This window comes from Triticum dicoccoides, chromosome 2B (assembly GCF_002162155.2).
Source record: "Triticum dicoccoides isolate Atlit2015 ecotype Zavitan chromosome 2B, WEW_v2.0, whole genome shotgun sequence".
Taxonomy (NCBI): domain Eukaryota; kingdom Viridiplantae; phylum Streptophyta; class Magnoliopsida; order Poales; family Poaceae; genus Triticum; species Triticum dicoccoides.
This window is the reverse complement of record NC_041383.1, coordinates 599,400,735-599,417,413: the sequence shown is the minus strand read 5'-3', so window position 1 is coordinate 599,417,413 and position 16,679 is coordinate 599,400,735. Positions and strand designations below refer to the sequence as shown.

Sequence of the window (16,679 nt, the reverse complement as noted above, 5' to 3'; positions counted from 1 at the left end):
TCAGCTAAAAAACTGTACTGTAGTTTTTTTATTTTTCGGGGAAATGTACTGTAGTTTCAACCTACTAGAAAATCATAATCCTCTGCAAGAAGTGGGGGAACAAGTTGCTACAATAAAGAAGAGTAGAAAACCACAAAAATGCTGAAGATGGCCAGGCACGACCCTGGAGCAGCAGGAACGGCTTAACCGCCGATACCTAGTACCAACAACACAAGAGAAAGTTACATCACCAACCTCACCAAACACCCCCATTCCTCCCCGCGATCACATATTCAAATCAGAACAGACACAGGAAAGCGGGAGAAGACCGTTGCACCTCCCCATTTTACAACCTTTTCGGTCGCTAGCTCGCGTGTGTCGCTCGCTCGCTTAATCTGCAACACCGTCCCCTGGTCGCCTTACAAGATTAGGTCAATTATTTCCAGCGACGCGCTCGAAAGATTAGGTTACCCAATCCTCAACCAGAACCGGCGCTCAGGGAACTCATATATATCCAAAGCTTTTGACGATGCAATCTAAGTTAATTTTTCTTATCTCTGCAATCTGCACTAGCATATCGGGATACCGCAGCGTCCGGCCATGGCCCAAGCTCGCGTCGCCCTCGCGCTGTGCGCTCTGCTCCTCCATGGCGTCGCCTGGGAGGCGCGGGCGGCGTCGTACACCGTCGGGGACAGCGCCGGCTGGGACATCAGCGCCGACCTGCAGTCGTGGGCCGCCGCCAAAATATTCAACGTCGGCGACGTTCTAGGTATGAATCACGCTACTTACTGTTTTAGTTACGCTCGTTTTGGCCGATCAATTATCAGTTTTGCTTAACCACTTGTCCACGTGCGCCTTGTGATCGATCTCCAGTGTTCACGTACTCCAAGACCCACACCCTGGACGAGGTGGACGCGGCGGGGTACAAGAGCTGCAGCGCCGCCAACGCGCTGCTCTCCAGCAGCGACGGCAACACGACGGTGCCCCTGACGGCGGGCGGCGACCGGTACTTCATCTGCGGCCACCAGATGCACTGCCTGGGCGGCATGAAGCTGCACGTGCACGTCACCTCGCCAGCCGGCTCCACGCCGCAGGGAAGCCCCGCGGGAGCCGGCGCCGGCGCCCCGCTGGCGAGCCCCGGCGCCGCTCTCGGCCCGGCTGGCGGCACCGACGACGACGCCGGCATCCCCAGGCTCGACCTCGGCGGGTCGCACCGGCTGGGGATGGTGTGGCCCGCGCTGGCGACATTGTGGTTGTGCCTAGCTGCGGCTCTGTTTGTATGAAAGTTTTTGTCAAACTTATTGCTCGTTCTGAGTGATTTTTAAACCTTTCCACTCTGTGTTGTTTATGTGCAAAACGGGTCGATCGGGGTATCAAACGGAGGCCGAAAAATGGCTCTTGGTGGGTGGCCAAAACCTCGCTACTCATCACAGCAAAGGCTGTACGAATTTGTCGTGTCGTGTCAGCGTGACGCGCCCACATGGACACGCGTCTTGGGCGTACGTACCACGTACTGTTGTTCTTGTTCGGTTGGTTCGTGTATAGCACGGACCAGGGCAGCAGGTGGCGTATCACTTCCGAAGTCGCGGCTCTGTAGGAAGGATAATTTCCACTGTGCTGGTAACAAGGTGAATAGCAAGGATCTGCATTTAATTGGCAAATGTTAAAAAATATGGCTTCAGATTTTTAGCGTTTGTCAACAAACATCCAGAGTTGCCATGCGAAAAAAGATAAATTTCTCAGATTGTGGCCTAAGAGTTGACAAGTGAAAATTCTCATGTAGTGTAAAATTTGTCGAAAAACTTTCATATTGCAGCGGGTAATTGTCATGCGTTCGATCGGGATCAGACGTTATGTATCCGAGGGTGTCACATTTTTAACCTTGAAAATTTGACATCAAATATATATTAGGGTTCTTTTAATTAGACAAAAGACATCGTTCTATGTGGACAAGTAGAAGCTCAAAATACACGGGCAACATCTCCAACAGCTACCCTAAAGACATAGTAGTGCCCAAAAACAGCCAGGTTGGGTGGCTTGGGGAAAAAAGACTCCAACAGCTACCCTATAGCCTTTCAAGAAAAAAACTGCCCTATAGTTATATGGTGCCAACAAAATGACACCATGCTTAAAAGATTGCTACAAGCACTGCAAATATACATCACACGCCGCCCAATAAACAAAAAACAAAAAAACGATGTGGTGGAACCCACCATTGCTCAGTGAACTTTCACCCTGACCGTGCTGCTTCACACCACCTCCGCACTGGCCAATTAAGGCCGCCACAAGCCGCCGCAGCCACTTCCGCGGCCTCCCCGAGTCCCGCCGCAACCCCCACTACCGCAACCAAGCTCAAATTCAAACTTCAGTTTGGAGGCAATCTGCTTATGAACTGATACGACTTACATTTGAAAACATGCACTTCGGTTTTGAACTCTCAACTAGAGATGCTCATCTTTCATAATGTTGATAGAGTGGATGCACAAAAATCGTATGGATATTTATGTATGTGAGATCTTAAAAACATCCTTATGTGTTCATATTAGCATCAATATGACTCGTTTTCTGAAAAACTGATAATATAGGCAACAATAAATACCAGAATTGATGCCATGGTGCCCATGTCAAGTCTAGCAGTGGATTAAAATATTTACCATGTGTACTAATTTTTGTTTGTTGTACACAAAGTTTGAAAAGTTGTCTTATCCTGTACAAAGGTTAAGATTTCCCTTAGTGTTTATGCTTCTAGGATACTGTAGCTGTCGAATGTTAACGCTGAGCAAAATTACGTTGAACTAAAATTAAGTTTTGAGTCATGAAAGAGGGAGGGGGAGAGGAGGAGTGTGAGTGAGTCAGTGAGAGAGAGAGAGAGAGAAAGAAGGGGAGGGAGAGAGTTGGGTGATAAAAAAGTGGTGAAGCGGGAGACAGATATGCACTCTATTCATAGGTGCAATCTAAGGAATACCCGTGACAATGCACGGGCATTCTACTAGTAGATATGGTGCCAACAAAATGACACCATGCTTAAAAAATTGCTACAAGTGCTGCCAATATACATCACACGCCGCCCAAAAAACAAAAAATGATGTGGTGGAACCCACCATTGCTCAGTGAGCTTTCACCCTGGCCGCGCTGCTTCACACCACCTCCGCTCTGGCCAATTACGGCCGCCACCTCGCCATAGCCACTTCCGCGGCCGCCCCAAGCCCCCCTCCCCCGCAACTGTAGCTTAGGGGAGTCCAATAAAGAACCAAAGATATTTTACAAATGTTTGGGGATGATCCGAACCCATCGGTAATGAAAGCCCAGTTCGGGTTCGCAGAGGTTTTCGAACATGGTTGTGAAGGGGTTTGAGTACTGTGCAGAGAGGGTCAAACGATTGGGCAACAAAAGAACGATTGGTCTAAGAAAGGTCAACAGAGGCGAGGAAGAAGTGGCAACTACAAACAGGTGCAAGTTTTACAAAAACATGACGACAACGGAGTGCCGATGCAATGCAAATGATGACATGATGAATGCAACAAACAAATAATTAACACGACTTGTTGGAGATCGTTGCAGAAAATAAAAATTTTCTACGCATCACCAAGATCAATCTATGGAGTCATCTAGCAACGAGAGAGAGGAGTGCATCTACATACTGAAAGGATCAATATGGTTGACTAGAGGGGGGGGGTGAATAGGCAACTAACAATTTTTAAGCTTTTCTTTAACAATTTAAACCTTGCGACAAAATAGGTTGTCTAGATATGCAACTAAGTGGACAACCTATATGATGCAATGACAACTAGCACACAAGCAAGCAATAGATACAACACAAGTAAGCTTGCAAAAGTAAAGGCACGAAATAACCAAGAGTGGAGCCGATGAAGACGAGGATGTGTTACCGAAGTTCCTTCCTTTTAAGGGGAAGTACGTCTCCGTTAGAGCGGTGTGGAGGCACAATGCTCCCCAAGAAGCCACTAGGGCCACCGTAATCTCCTCACGCCCTCACACAATGCGAGATGCCGTGATTCCACTATTGGTGCCCTTGAAGGCGGCGACCGAACCTTTACAAACAAGGTTGGGGCAATCTCCACAACACTTGGAGCCTCCCAACAACACCACGAAGCTTCACCACAATGGAGTATGGCTTCGAGGTGACCTCAACCGTCTAGGGTGCTCAAACACCCAAGAGTAACAAGATCCGCTAGGGATTAATAGGGGGAATCGAATATCTCTTGGTGGAAGTGTAGATCGGGCCCTTGTCACCCAATCCTGAGCAAATCAACAAGTTTGATTGGGTAGGGAGAGAGATCGGGTAAAAATGGAGCTTGGAGCAACAATGGAGCTTAGAGGTGGAAGAGGTAGTCAACTAGAGGTAGGAGACGCCCCTTTTATAGTCAAGGAAGAGATCCAACCGTTATCCACATGTTCAGCCTGCGACATGCGGTACTACCACAAGGCCACGCGGTACTACCGTGGAGGACCACGGTACTTCCGCGGCAGCAGCAGAGGCCGGGACTTGCCTGATTGAGTGCAGTACTACCGCTTGCGCGGTACTACCGCTCCCCCTTGCGGTACTACAGCAAGGCAGGAAAGTCCAAGCCTACAAAGAGCGCAGATGAAATAAAATACATCCGTGCGTACTTCCGCTGAAAATGAAACAGTGCAAAAATCCGACGCGGTACTACCGCTATGACGCGATACTACCGTAAGCTAGCTGAGCGAGGCCGCGTGCGGTACTACCGCGCACGAGGCGCGGTACTACCGTAGAGGTGTGGATGTAAAAAATACATCCGCTCCTACTACCGCGATGCAGCGGTACTAGGTATGAGGGCCATGGTTGTACGACTCCAGGGGAGCAGTACTACCGTGGCCACCCGCGGTACTACCGCGCTGGACGTGCGGTACTACCGTGTGGGCGCGGATGTAAAAAATTACATCCGCCCCTACTACCGTACCGGAGCAGCACTAGGCCTGGGAGCCACGGTACTAAGGCTCCAGAGGAGCGGTACTACCGTGAACCCCAGCGGTACTACCGCAGATGCTTCGGGTACTACTGCTCCGTGGAGCAGTACTACCGCAAGTACATCAGTAGCCGTCAGAGCAAGCACAAAGAGGATAACAGAGAAATCCTCCAAAGTGCAAGGGAAAGGTGGAGGCAAGGAAGGAAATGTGTACGTGATGATTCCACCCGAACCTTTCCGACGCGGACCCCCTCTTAATAGTACGGCTCTCCTACGACTCAAATCCACCAAAGAGAAACGTAGAACAATGCCGTCTTCAATAGTCTTCGAGGGGCACCGAATTGTCTCGTGCCTAGTGATGAAGCGTCTGAGAAACTCAAGGCACACGATTAGTCCGCAAAGGCATTGTCATCAATCATCAAAACACCTAAGGGATAAATATGCCCTTACAATCTCCCCCTTTTTGGTGGATTGATGACAATAGGGATTTGCACAAAGATGAGATAATATAGGGCAAAGGCAAACCCCTCCTCTCTAGAATATAGACGCCCCCCCCTAGATGAATGCAATCTAGATAGATGCTTTGGACTGCATAGCACACAAACTAGGATCAACACTCCCCCTATATTTTAGAGACAAAGGCAAGAAAGCTAACATCTAAGCAGAGCATAGCACAAAGGTAGCACAATATATCACAAGCTTGCTAAGATAGATAGAGTGCATATGTCTTACACCATATGAAGTAAAGCAACCTAAAGCAACTGAAACAAGGAACAAACGAGGTTCAAACGAGAAAGCAGCAAACACATCAAACACGAACGACGACACACAACACGCAAATCCGTACACTCTCTCCCCCTTTGGCATCGAGACGCCAAAAAGGCAGAGAGGACACCTACACACAAGGGGTGGCTCAAGCAGGGAACTCATCCCAAACCTCCCCGCCGGACTCCTCGGCAGCAGGGATGGTCTCCTCGACGTCCTCCTTAGAATCAGTCCACCTGTAGCCTTGCTTCTCCATCCACTCGGCCTCTGGAGTGATGCGATCCTCAGAACCGCCAGACACATCCTCGCCATATAGCTGCAAGATCTTCTTGTCCCGGCGACGACTCTCCTTGGATGCCACGTGAGTCCTGTACTGGCCCTTAGCTTGCATGCAGAAAAGAGACTTCATCTTGTCCTTCAGCTTCTTGGCCCATGAGGGCATAGAGGAACCATGGGAAGGCCTGGCAGCATGGTTCTCAGCAACATCCTCTGCGCCAGCATCCTCCTCATCAACAGCAGCCCTAGCAGCAGACGCCTCAGCACGAGTAGTAGTGTTGTCCCAGTTGGACTTGACACGGAGACAGATGGGATCATGTCGAATCCAGTCTGGAGCAAGGAACTCCTCACCAGGGAACATCTTCTCCCAAGTCTTCGAGATCAGCAGAAATAGATAGGGCTCATAGATAGGCACCTTGCGGTTGAAAACTGCAAACCGAAGCTCACACCACATGATGTGTGAGACATCAAGTGGCTGAGTCTGAGACACACGATCCTCCTCGCATAGGAGCATCATATCCACCATATAGGCATGAACCTTGTCCTTGTCACCAATGCGAGGGAACAAAGAGTTGCGGAAGATGCGATACATGATATCCAGAAAGGAGTTGAGCACCCACCCTGTCTTGCCATTGGGAAGCGCCTTCTCAACATAGAACGACTGAAGCTTGTCCTTGTTAGAAGACTTAGGATTAGCATGGGGGCGAACACCCACGGGAGTGTCGAGCCCGTCATCAGGAACATGTAGCAAATCCATGAACTCCTTCCAGGTAGCAGTCAACTTACGTCCATTGGTCATCCAGGTCATCCTCTGCTCCTCATCAGGGTGAAAGTAAACTAAGGCAAAGAACTAACAAACAAGCTCAGGGTCATAGTCAAGGTGAAAGGAGATCACATGTTCAATACCAAACTGCTCCACCAAATCCAGAGCTTCTCCAAAGTACTGACGGAACTTGTCCTTCCTCATGTGATGCATTTCTATCCATTTGACATCCATGTAGGTATTCTGCTTGTTCTTGATGACATCCAGATAAGTGAGAGTCTGTTGCTTGTTCCAAAACAGTTCACAGCCTCTAACAGTAGCACGAGGATGCACATACGGGTTGAGCTTCCTGAGACGGACGAACTCAGATAGGGGTATCTCGTCCATGCCCTTGCTGGGTTCCTTGTGCTTACTAGCGGATGTCTTGACATGGCGCTTGGGGGCAGAGGAGCCCTCTGGTGCTTCACCTGGATTGCGCAAACGCTTGGAACCAGTGTCACGACTGGGATTGGAATGGTGAGAGCCACCACCTGAGACACAAACGCAAAAACACCCACGACAAGCAAAAAGGATCAATGCAAAGACCACGACAAAGCACAAGAAACACATAAAAAGTATACTTGAAAGTTGCCATGAGATAGAGGTGAACCACGGTAGTACTGCCAGGGCCTGCGGTACTAAAATTTTAGTACCGCTCCAAGTCGCGGTAGTACCGTGCGAGGTCACGGTAGTACCGTGGTGGGAGCGGTAGTAAAACTTTAGTGCCGCAGCTAGTGCGGTAGTACCGCGCCAGACGGGCCGTAGTACCGCGCCAGACGGGCGGTAGTACCGCACCGCGTCAGATCCAAACGACGGTTTGAATCTGAAAAGAACCGCGAAACCACGGCGGTGCTACGGTGATCAAATCTAGCACAGGACAAAAGACAAGTATAATTCCTACGCAATACTATGCTCCTTCATCCTACTCTTGCATAGATTTAGCCTAAGAATCTCTAGAACACACAAGTCTCCCCCAAAAACCTAGAGACAACGAACACAACAAAAACGAGAAGGAGTTGGGGAAAGACTTTGGTCCATAGCAAGAGCACGTGGTGGGGAACGATCCCACCGGACGGAATCACGGGAGGGCAGCCGGAGGCGGAGATCCGGCGACGGACGCCGGCCCCGTTCTTGAGCGAGGGAGAGAGAGAGAGAGACGAGGTGGGGAACTGGCAAATGGGTATGGGGGAGTTAGAACTCCCCCTGCTCGTCCCTATCCCCACGCGTCTGTGACGTCGCGGTAGTACCGCATGTCATCGCGGTAGTACCGCTTGGGCGGAAGTACCACACCGAAGCGGTAGTACCGCTCTCCCAGACGGCAGTAAAAAATTACTGCCGCATGGGGGCGGTAGTACCGTGCTCCCCTCACGCGGTAGTACCGTAGCTGGCTGCGGTAGTACCGTGAGCTCAAGAAAAAGCAGGCTTCAAACAAAAGAAGAAGGTCTTTGCAAGGAAACTTTTAGCACAAAGGACACCACAAGAACACGCACAACCCAAAGGCAGAAAGACAACAAGAAGCAACCACGCAACACTACCTCTCAAAAGGAGAGGGCGGTGGCCGGAGCCACCTATGTTTGAGTTAGTTGGTATGGCACCGCGAAGAATTATCCTTGGGCCCATGACCAAAACTCGTCTTTGAAGCACAAGTACCATAAAAAATGGCTAATGTGAAAGAGTTGATCGATTTATGCATAATGGGGGGAGGGATAGTTCATTGAGAGAACAACACTCCCCCTATGTCCATGCCTGCACCTAAACTAGACAACAAGTTGAGTGTGGTGGGGGGTGCAAGGGTTCAAGTCACATTGCTCGAATCAATGATATTTAGCTCATGCCTTAACTCGCGAAATCTTGCTTCATCCAAGGGCTTCGTGAAAATATCTGCAAGCTTATCATGAGTGTTGACATACTTGAGCTCGATCTCCCCTCGCCTAATGTGATCCCGGATGAAGTGATACCGAATCTCAATATGCTTCATCTTGAAGTGTTGCACCGGGTTGAGAGAAATCTTGATGGCACTTCCATTATCACACCAAAGAGGCACTTTGTCACAAATGACACCATACTCCTTTAAAGTTTGCCTCATCCATAAGAGTTGTGCACAACAACTACCGTCCGCCACATATTCCGCTTCGGTGGACGAGAGAGACACACAACTTTGCTTCTTAGAAGACCAACTCACCAAAGAGCAACCAAGAAATTGGCACCCTCCGAAAGTGGACTTCCTATCCACCTTGTCTCCCGCTCAATCAGAATCCGTAAATCCTTCAAGCTTGAAGTTAGCTCCTCTTGGGTACCATAGGCCAAAGTTTGGGGTATGAGCCAAATATCGAAAGATTCGCTTGACCGCCACAAAGTGGCTTTCCTTTGGTGCGTCTTGGAACCGTGCACACATTCCCACACTCAACATGATATCCGGTCTAGATGCACAAAGGTAAAGCAAGGAACCAATCATAGAGCGATATACCTTTTGATCCACCGCTTTACCATTGGGATCAATGTCAAGTTGGCACTTGGTGGGCATCGGAGTAGAGGCCGGCTTGACATCACTTAGCTTGAATCTCTTAAGCATGTTTTGAGTGTATTTGGCTTGGTTGATGAAGGTACCTTCTCTTCTTTGTTTGATATCAAAACCAAGGAAGAACTTCAACTCTCCCATCGAAGACATCTTCAACCTAGAGGTCATGAGAGCGGAAAATTCTTCATTGAAAGCATTGTTAGGGGAACCAAAGATAATGTCATCAACATATAGTTGGCACACAAACAACTCCCCTTTGACCTTCTTAGTAAAAAGAGTGGGATCGATTTGCCCAACTTCAAATCCACGATCTTGTAACAACTCGGTAAGGTGGTCATACCATGCACGTGGGGCTTGTTTAAGGCCATAGAGTGCCTTATCGAGTTGATACACATGATCCGGGAAGTAAGGATCCTCGAACCCGAGGGGTTGCTTGACATAAACCAACTCATTAATAGGACCATTAAGAAAAGCACTTTTCACATCCATTTGTTGTAACTTAAAGTTGTGATGGGAAGCATAAGCAATCAACAAACGAATGGATTCAAGGCGAGCAACGGGAGCAAAGGTTTCACCGTAGTCGATACCCTCGACTTGGGAGTAGCCTTGTGCTACCAATCTTGCCTTGTTGCGAATGATGTTCCCATGAGCATCTTGCTTGTTCTTGAAAATCCACTTGGTTCCAATGACATTATGGTTCCCCGAAGGCCTTGGCACCAACCTCCACACCTTGTTGTACTCGAAGTTGTTGAGTTCTTCATGCATGGCATTGAGCCAATCCGAGTCTTCGAGCGCCTCATAGACCTTTTGGGGTTCAACACAAGAGACAAACGCGTGATGTTCATAATAGTTTGCTAATTGTCTACAAGTGCTTACCCCCTTTCTTAGGCTTCCAACCACATTCTCCATGAGATGGCCTTTGGTGGTGAGTTTGGAAGCAATCTTCGCGGCATGACACTCTAATTCCTCCTCGAATGTGGAAGGAGGAGGGTTAACTTGATCATCTTGAGCACCGTCTTGAGCTTGTTCTTGATCTTGAGCTTGCTCATGATCTTGAACTTGCTCGAGGGGGAGAACTTGACCTTGGGCATCATTTGGAGGTTCACCACCATCTTGAGATTGATCTTGCCCTTGGTCTTGTTCACGAGGTTGAGGGCCTACACTTTGTTCTTCGGAAGCGTGTGGGTCTTGAGTAGGTGAAGGCTCCACTTGAGTGGAGCATTATCCTTCTCCTTCGGCCACAAGGGGTTCCTCAATGGGTAGAATATGACCAATACCCATTCTTCTTATGGCTTGGGGAGGAATTTCATCACCTACATCGCAAGTACCACTTTGCTCCACTTGGGAGCCGTTATTTTCGTCAAACTCCACGTTACACGTCTCCTCAATGAGTCCGATGGACTTGTTGAGAACACGGTAAGCATGAGAGTTTGTAGCATAACCAACAAATATGCCCTCATAAGCTCTAGCCTCAAATTTAGACAAACGAACACCTTTCTTGAGAATGAAACACTTACACCCGAACACCAGGAAGTACTTGAGATTGGGCTTGTTTCGGGTGAGTATCTCATAAGGAGTCTTGTTCAAGCCTTTGCGGAGATAGAGCCGATTGGATGCATGACATGCGGTGTTGATGGCTTCGGCCCAAAAGTTGTATGGAGACTTGAACTCCGCCATCATGGTCCTTGCCGCATCCATCAAAGTCCGATTCTTCCTCTCCGCAACACCATTTTGTTGAGGGGTTATGGTGCAGAATATTGATGCTTGATCCCCTCATCACTAAGAAACTCATCCAAGGTGTAGTTCTTGAACTCGGTGCCGTTGTCACTTATTATTGTCAAGATCTTTGCATTATGTTGACGTTGAGCTTCATTTGCAAAGTGGATGACGGTTTGTTGAGTCTCACTCTTCCTCTTGAAGAAGTATACCCAAGTGTATCTTGAATAATCATCCACAATCACCAAGCAATACTTTCTACCCCCAAGACTATCAAAGGATGGAGGCCCAAAGAGGTCCACGTGAAGGAGCTCCAAGGGTCTCCTCGAGTAGATGATAGTCGTGGGAGGGTGAGCCATCTCATGAAGCTTTCCTTCGATACAAGCACTGCAAGCACGATCTTTAGCAAAACTAACATTTGTTCGTCCATGGACATGGTCCCCCTTGAGAATACTTTGCAAAGATCTCATATTGACGTGGGCTAAACGGCGATGCCAAAGCCATCCCACATCAACTTTAGCCATTAGGCATGTCGCGGTCTTAGTGGGTTGCTTCGAAAAGTTAATCACATAGAGATCGTTCTCGACATGCCCAACAAAGGCTACTTTAAGAGTCTTGATCCACAAGAGGGCCACGATATCAATATCAAAGAAGGTGGCAAATCCCATGAGTGCAAGTTGACGAACGAAAAGTAAATTGAACGCAAGGGACTCAACAAGCATGACTTTCTCAATCGTTAGATCATGAGAAATGACAACCTTGCCAAGACCCAATACCTTAGAATGTGAGGCATCACCCCACTCGACATTGGTGGGCATAGATGGGATCTTTTTCACGTCCACCACCAAGTCCTTACTCCCGGTCATATGATTTGTTGCTCCACTATCGAGCAACCATGATCCCCCACTGGAAGCAAACACCTACAAGAGATCAATGCTTGGTTTTAGGTACCCATTTAGTAATGGGTCCTTTGATGTTAGTAACAAGGGTCTTAGGAACCCAAATAGACCATTCAATGTATTCATAAGAAGAACCAACAAATTTAGCATAAACATGCCCATCACTAGTACGGCACAACACATAAGAGGGGTTAAAGTCGCCGGCTTTGTTGGGAGAGATGGCTTTGCCCTTTTTGGCATCACCACTCTTCGCATTGTTCTTCTTCTCCTTAGGAGCACCCTCTCCCTCCTTCACAAAAGTTTGCTTAAGCGGGGGAGGTTGTTTGGTCTTGTTGTTCTTCTTCTCATTCTTCTTCTTGTTCTTGGACTTGGGTGAGAACCGAACTCCCTCCTTGCCCACAACTTCCTTTTGATTGCTCAAAAGGTCATTTAGGTTCTTCTCACCTTGTATGCATGACACAAGACCTTTCTCGAGTTGTTCGTTCAACTTGGCATTCTCCTCCACAAGATGCACATGCTCACAACACGGGTTAGTAGCATTTGCATTATCAATTAAGACCATGTGAGGAAATGTGGCCTTTTCCTTGGTTAGCTTAACTTGGAGTTGAGCATGAGACTCCTTGAGGTTTGCATGAGCACCTTTCAAGACCTTATGGGCCTTGTCAAGTACATCAAACTCCTCCTTGAGTCTAGCATGATCAACCCCAAGTTTAGCCTTCTCGGAAGTTAGCACACGAGACACAACAAGAGCATGATCAAGATCTTTCTTTAATTTGGCATGGTCATCGTTGTGTGACTCCTCAAGAGCCAAATGATGCCCACGCTCTTCCTCAAGAGCATTAGAGAGATCCGATATCTCATCGGCATAGTCACGACTATGACCTTCCATCTTAGAGATGGTTTCTTCGTGAGCCTCGATCATGTCATTGGCTTCACCAAGTTGTTCCAAGAGAGCAACGAAGTGCTTCTTGGATTTGCCCTTGAGCTTACTCATGAAGGACTCAAATTCATTTACCTCCTCATTAGACCCCTTACCATCATCAAAGCCAACGGTCAAAGAAGGATTAGGAATAATGGTGGTTTTTATGTTGGGGGTTACCTTGTTGGTGGCTTTAGCCATGAGGCACTTGGCGGTGATGTTCTCGTTGGGTGAGTCGAAGAGAGACACTCGGGGAGTTGTGGCAATGACAACGGATGCCATAGCCATTGCTTCACTATCTTCTTCATCATCATCATCCTCATGGTATTCTTCTTGAACCACCAACCCGTGAGTAGGAGTCTTCTTGGTGAAGTTGTTCTTGTTGGGGAAGGACTTGGCTTTGTCTTTTCGGATGAACTTGCCACCATTGTCTTCCTGCTTCTCGTAAGGAAAATCCGCAACGAAATGGCTCGCATTGCCACAGTTGAAACAAGTTCTAACTCGTTGCTTGCCCTTGAGGCCACTTGAGTTATTCTTGTTGAAGTTGGGTCTTGTATTCTTCTTGCTCCAAAATTGTCTTGAGGCAAGAGCCATGTGCTCATGATAATCATATTTCGTGTCTTCGGGGTTGCTCTCCTCATCTTCCTCTTCTTCCTGTTCTTCCACACTAATCTTGGCCTTCAAGGTAAGGTTGGGATTCTTTGCCCTTTGAGAACGGAGCACTGCATTGTTGGCGGTCTTGTCCAAGATGCTCATTGCAACGAACTCATCCAACACTTCACTTGAGGTCATGGAGTGGAAGTCCGGTCTTGGACGAATGACGGAGGACATGGCCTTGTTGTAGGGCATCATGGCTTTGAGGAACTTGCGCTTGATCCAATTGTCATTCGTGTCCTTGCTCCCATGATCTCGGAGTGCGACCGCGAGTTTGGTCACTCTTCGAAAGAGCTCACGAGGTTCTTCATCTTCTTTCATTGCAAACTCATCGGCTTCATCTTGCACCACTTCATAGTTGGAGCGTTGAATGCTAGCACTTCCTCGATAGAGAGACACAACACATTGCCATGCGTCTTTCGCCATGGCCTGAGGACGAAGATGACGGAGATCTTCGGGAAGGATTGCATCTTGGATGATGAAGAGAGCACTCTCATTGAATTGATTATCCACGGCTTCTCGAGGGGTGAAGTTTTTTGGGTCATGTGGATAGAAACCTTATTCTATGATTCTCCAAAGATGAGTATTCACATGTTTTAAATGACGCTTGAAACGATAAACCCAAGCATCAAAATCCTCATTTTTCACAATCTTAGGAGGAGGACCGGCATGATTTAAATGAGTAGAGGGAATCGGTCCACCATAAGTAGGAGGTTCCACATGGGCATAGATGCCGATGCTATTTCTACCACTAGTAGAAGGACCCTTTTCACTATTAGCTTCCCCCTTGTCGGAGTTAGCATCCGTCACCTTGTTAGTGGGATCACCCACTTTCATCGGCGAGGTGGGTAGTTTAAGTCCTTCTAGGAATTTAGTAAACATGCTTTCAACCTCGGTCATCATGGAGGTTTTCAATGTGTCTAAAGCCACATTGAACTCCTCACGGGAGACCGAGGTTCCCCCATCGGCCGTAGACGAGATAGGATTCACACCCGAGTGCTCCTCCGCACCGTCGTTGGTGTCAACCATACTCTTCGGACGGAAAGTCCTTAATAAAGAGAAGAGGCTCTGATACCAATTGAAAGGATCGATATGGTTGACTAGAGGGGGGGGGGGGTGAATAGGCAACTAACAATTTTTAAGCTTTTCTTTAACAATTTAAACCTTGCGACAAAATAGGTTGTCTAGATATGCAACTAAGTGGACAACCTATATGATGCAATGAAAACTAGCACACAAGCAAGCAATAGATACAACACAAGTAAGCTTGCAAAAGTAACGGCACGAAATAACCAAGAGTGGAGCCGGTGAAGATGAGGATGTGTTACCGAAGTTCCTTCCTTTTAAGGGGAAGTACGTCTCTGTTAGAGCGGTGTGGAGGCACAATGCTCCCCAAGAATCCACTAGGGCCACCGTAATCTCCTCACGCCCTCACACAATGCGAGATGCCGTGATTCCACTATTGGTGCCCTTGAAGGCGGCGACCAAACCTTTACAAACAAGGTTGGGGCAATCTCCACAACACTTGGAGGCTCCCAACAACACCACGAAGCTTCACCACAATGGAGTATGGCTTCGAGGTGACCTCAACCGTCTAGGGTGCTCAAACACCCAAGAGTAACAAGATCCGCTAGGGATTAGTGGGGGTAATCGAATATCTCTTGGTGGAAGTGTAGATCGGGCCCTTGTCACCCAATACCGAGCAAATCAACAAGTTTGATTGGCTAGGGAGAGAGATCGAGCGAAAATGGAGCTTGGAGCAACAATGGAGCTTAGAGGTGGAGGTAGTCAACTAGAGGTAGGAGACGCCCCTTTTATAGTCAAGGAAGAGATCCAACAATTATCCACATGTTCAGCCTGCGACATGCGGTACTACCGCTCCAGGAGCGCGGTACTACCGCAAGGCCATGTGGTACTACCGTGGAGGACCACGGTACTTCCGCGGCAGCAGCAGAGGCCGGGACTTGCCTGACTGAGTGCAATACTACCTCTTGCGCGGTACTACCGCTCCCCCTTGTGGTACTACCGCAAGGCAGGAAAGTCCAAGCCTACGAAGAGCGCGGATGAAATAAAATACATCCGTGCCTACTTCCGCTGAAAATGAAACAGTGCAAAAATCCGATGTGGTACTACCGCTATGACGCGGTACTACCGTAAGCTAGCTGAGCTAGGCCGCGTGTGGTACTACCGTGCACGAGGCGCGGTACTACCGTAGAGGTGCGGATGTAAAAAATTACATCCGCTCCTACCACCGCGACGCAGCGGTACTAGGTATGAGGGCCACGGTACTACGACTCCAGGGGAGCAGTACTACCGTGGCCACCCGCGGTACTACCGCGCTGGACGTGTGGTACTACCGTGTGGGCGCGGATGTAAAAAATTACATCCACCCCTACTACCGTACCGGAGCAGCACTATGCCTGGGAGCCACGGTACTAAGGCTCCATAGGAGCGGTACTACCGTGAACCCCAGCGGTACTACCGCAGATGCTTGCGGTACTACCGCTCCGTGGAGCAGTACTACCGCAAGTACAACAGTAGCCGTCAGAGCAAGCACAAAGAGGATAACGGAGAAACGCTCCAAAGTGCAAGGGAAAGGTGGAGGCAAGGAAGGAAATGTGCACGTGATGATTCCACCTGAACCTTTCTGACGCGGACCCCCTCTTAATAGTACGGCTCTCCTACGACTCAAATCCACCAAAGGGAAATGTAGAACAACGCCGTCTTCAATAGTCTTCGAGGGGCACCGAATCATCTCGTGCCTAGTGAAGAAGCGTCTGAGAAACTCAAGGCACACGATTAGTCCGCAAAGGCATTGTCATCAATCATCAAAACACCTAAGGGATAAATATGCCCTTACACATACCCTTGTAGATCGCGAGCGGAAGCGTTCAAGAGAACGGGGTTGATGGAGTCGTACTCGTCGTGATCCAAATCACCGATGATCCTAGCGCCGAATGGACGGCACCTCCGCGTTCAACAGACGTATGGTTGGGAGAGACGTCTCCTCCTTCTTGATCTAGCAAGGGGGAAGGAGAGGTTGATGGAGATCCAGCAGCACGACAGCGTGGTGGTGGAAGTAGCGGGGATCTCGGCAGGGCTTCGCCAAGCTCAGCGAGAGGGAGAGGTGTTACGAGGGGAGAGGGAGGCGCCAGGGGCTTGGGTGCGCAGCCCTCCCCCCTTTATATAGGGGCCCTAGGGG

The 16,679-nt window shown here is 48.7% G+C and overlaps 1 protein-coding gene across 1 annotated transcript; it reads left to right on the top strand.

Moving 5' to 3' along the window:
- Positions 1–354: 354 nt before the first annotated feature.
- On the top strand, positions 355–1,305 carry LOC119368090 (blue copper protein-like). Its single transcript, XM_037633440.1, has 2 exons — positions 355–748; positions 853–1,305. Exons 1-2 carry the CDS (start codon positions 580–582, stop codon positions 1,260–1,262), a joined length of 579 nt encoding a protein of 192 aa, XP_037489337.1. The 5' UTR covers positions 355–579; the 3' UTR covers positions 1,263–1,305.
- The last annotated feature ends 15,374 nt before the right edge of the window (positions 1,306–16,679 follow it).

Bases quoted from the DNA above. Each gene is read 5' to 3' on its own strand.
- LOC119368090 (XM_037633440.1), top strand. From the start codon at position 580: ATGGCCCAAGCTCGCGTCGCCCTCGCGCTGTGCGCTCTGCTCCTCCAT. The intron at 749-852 runs GTATGAATCACG...ATCGATCTCCAG, and splicing joins CAACGTCGGCGACGTTCTAG to TGTTCACGTACTCCAAGACC.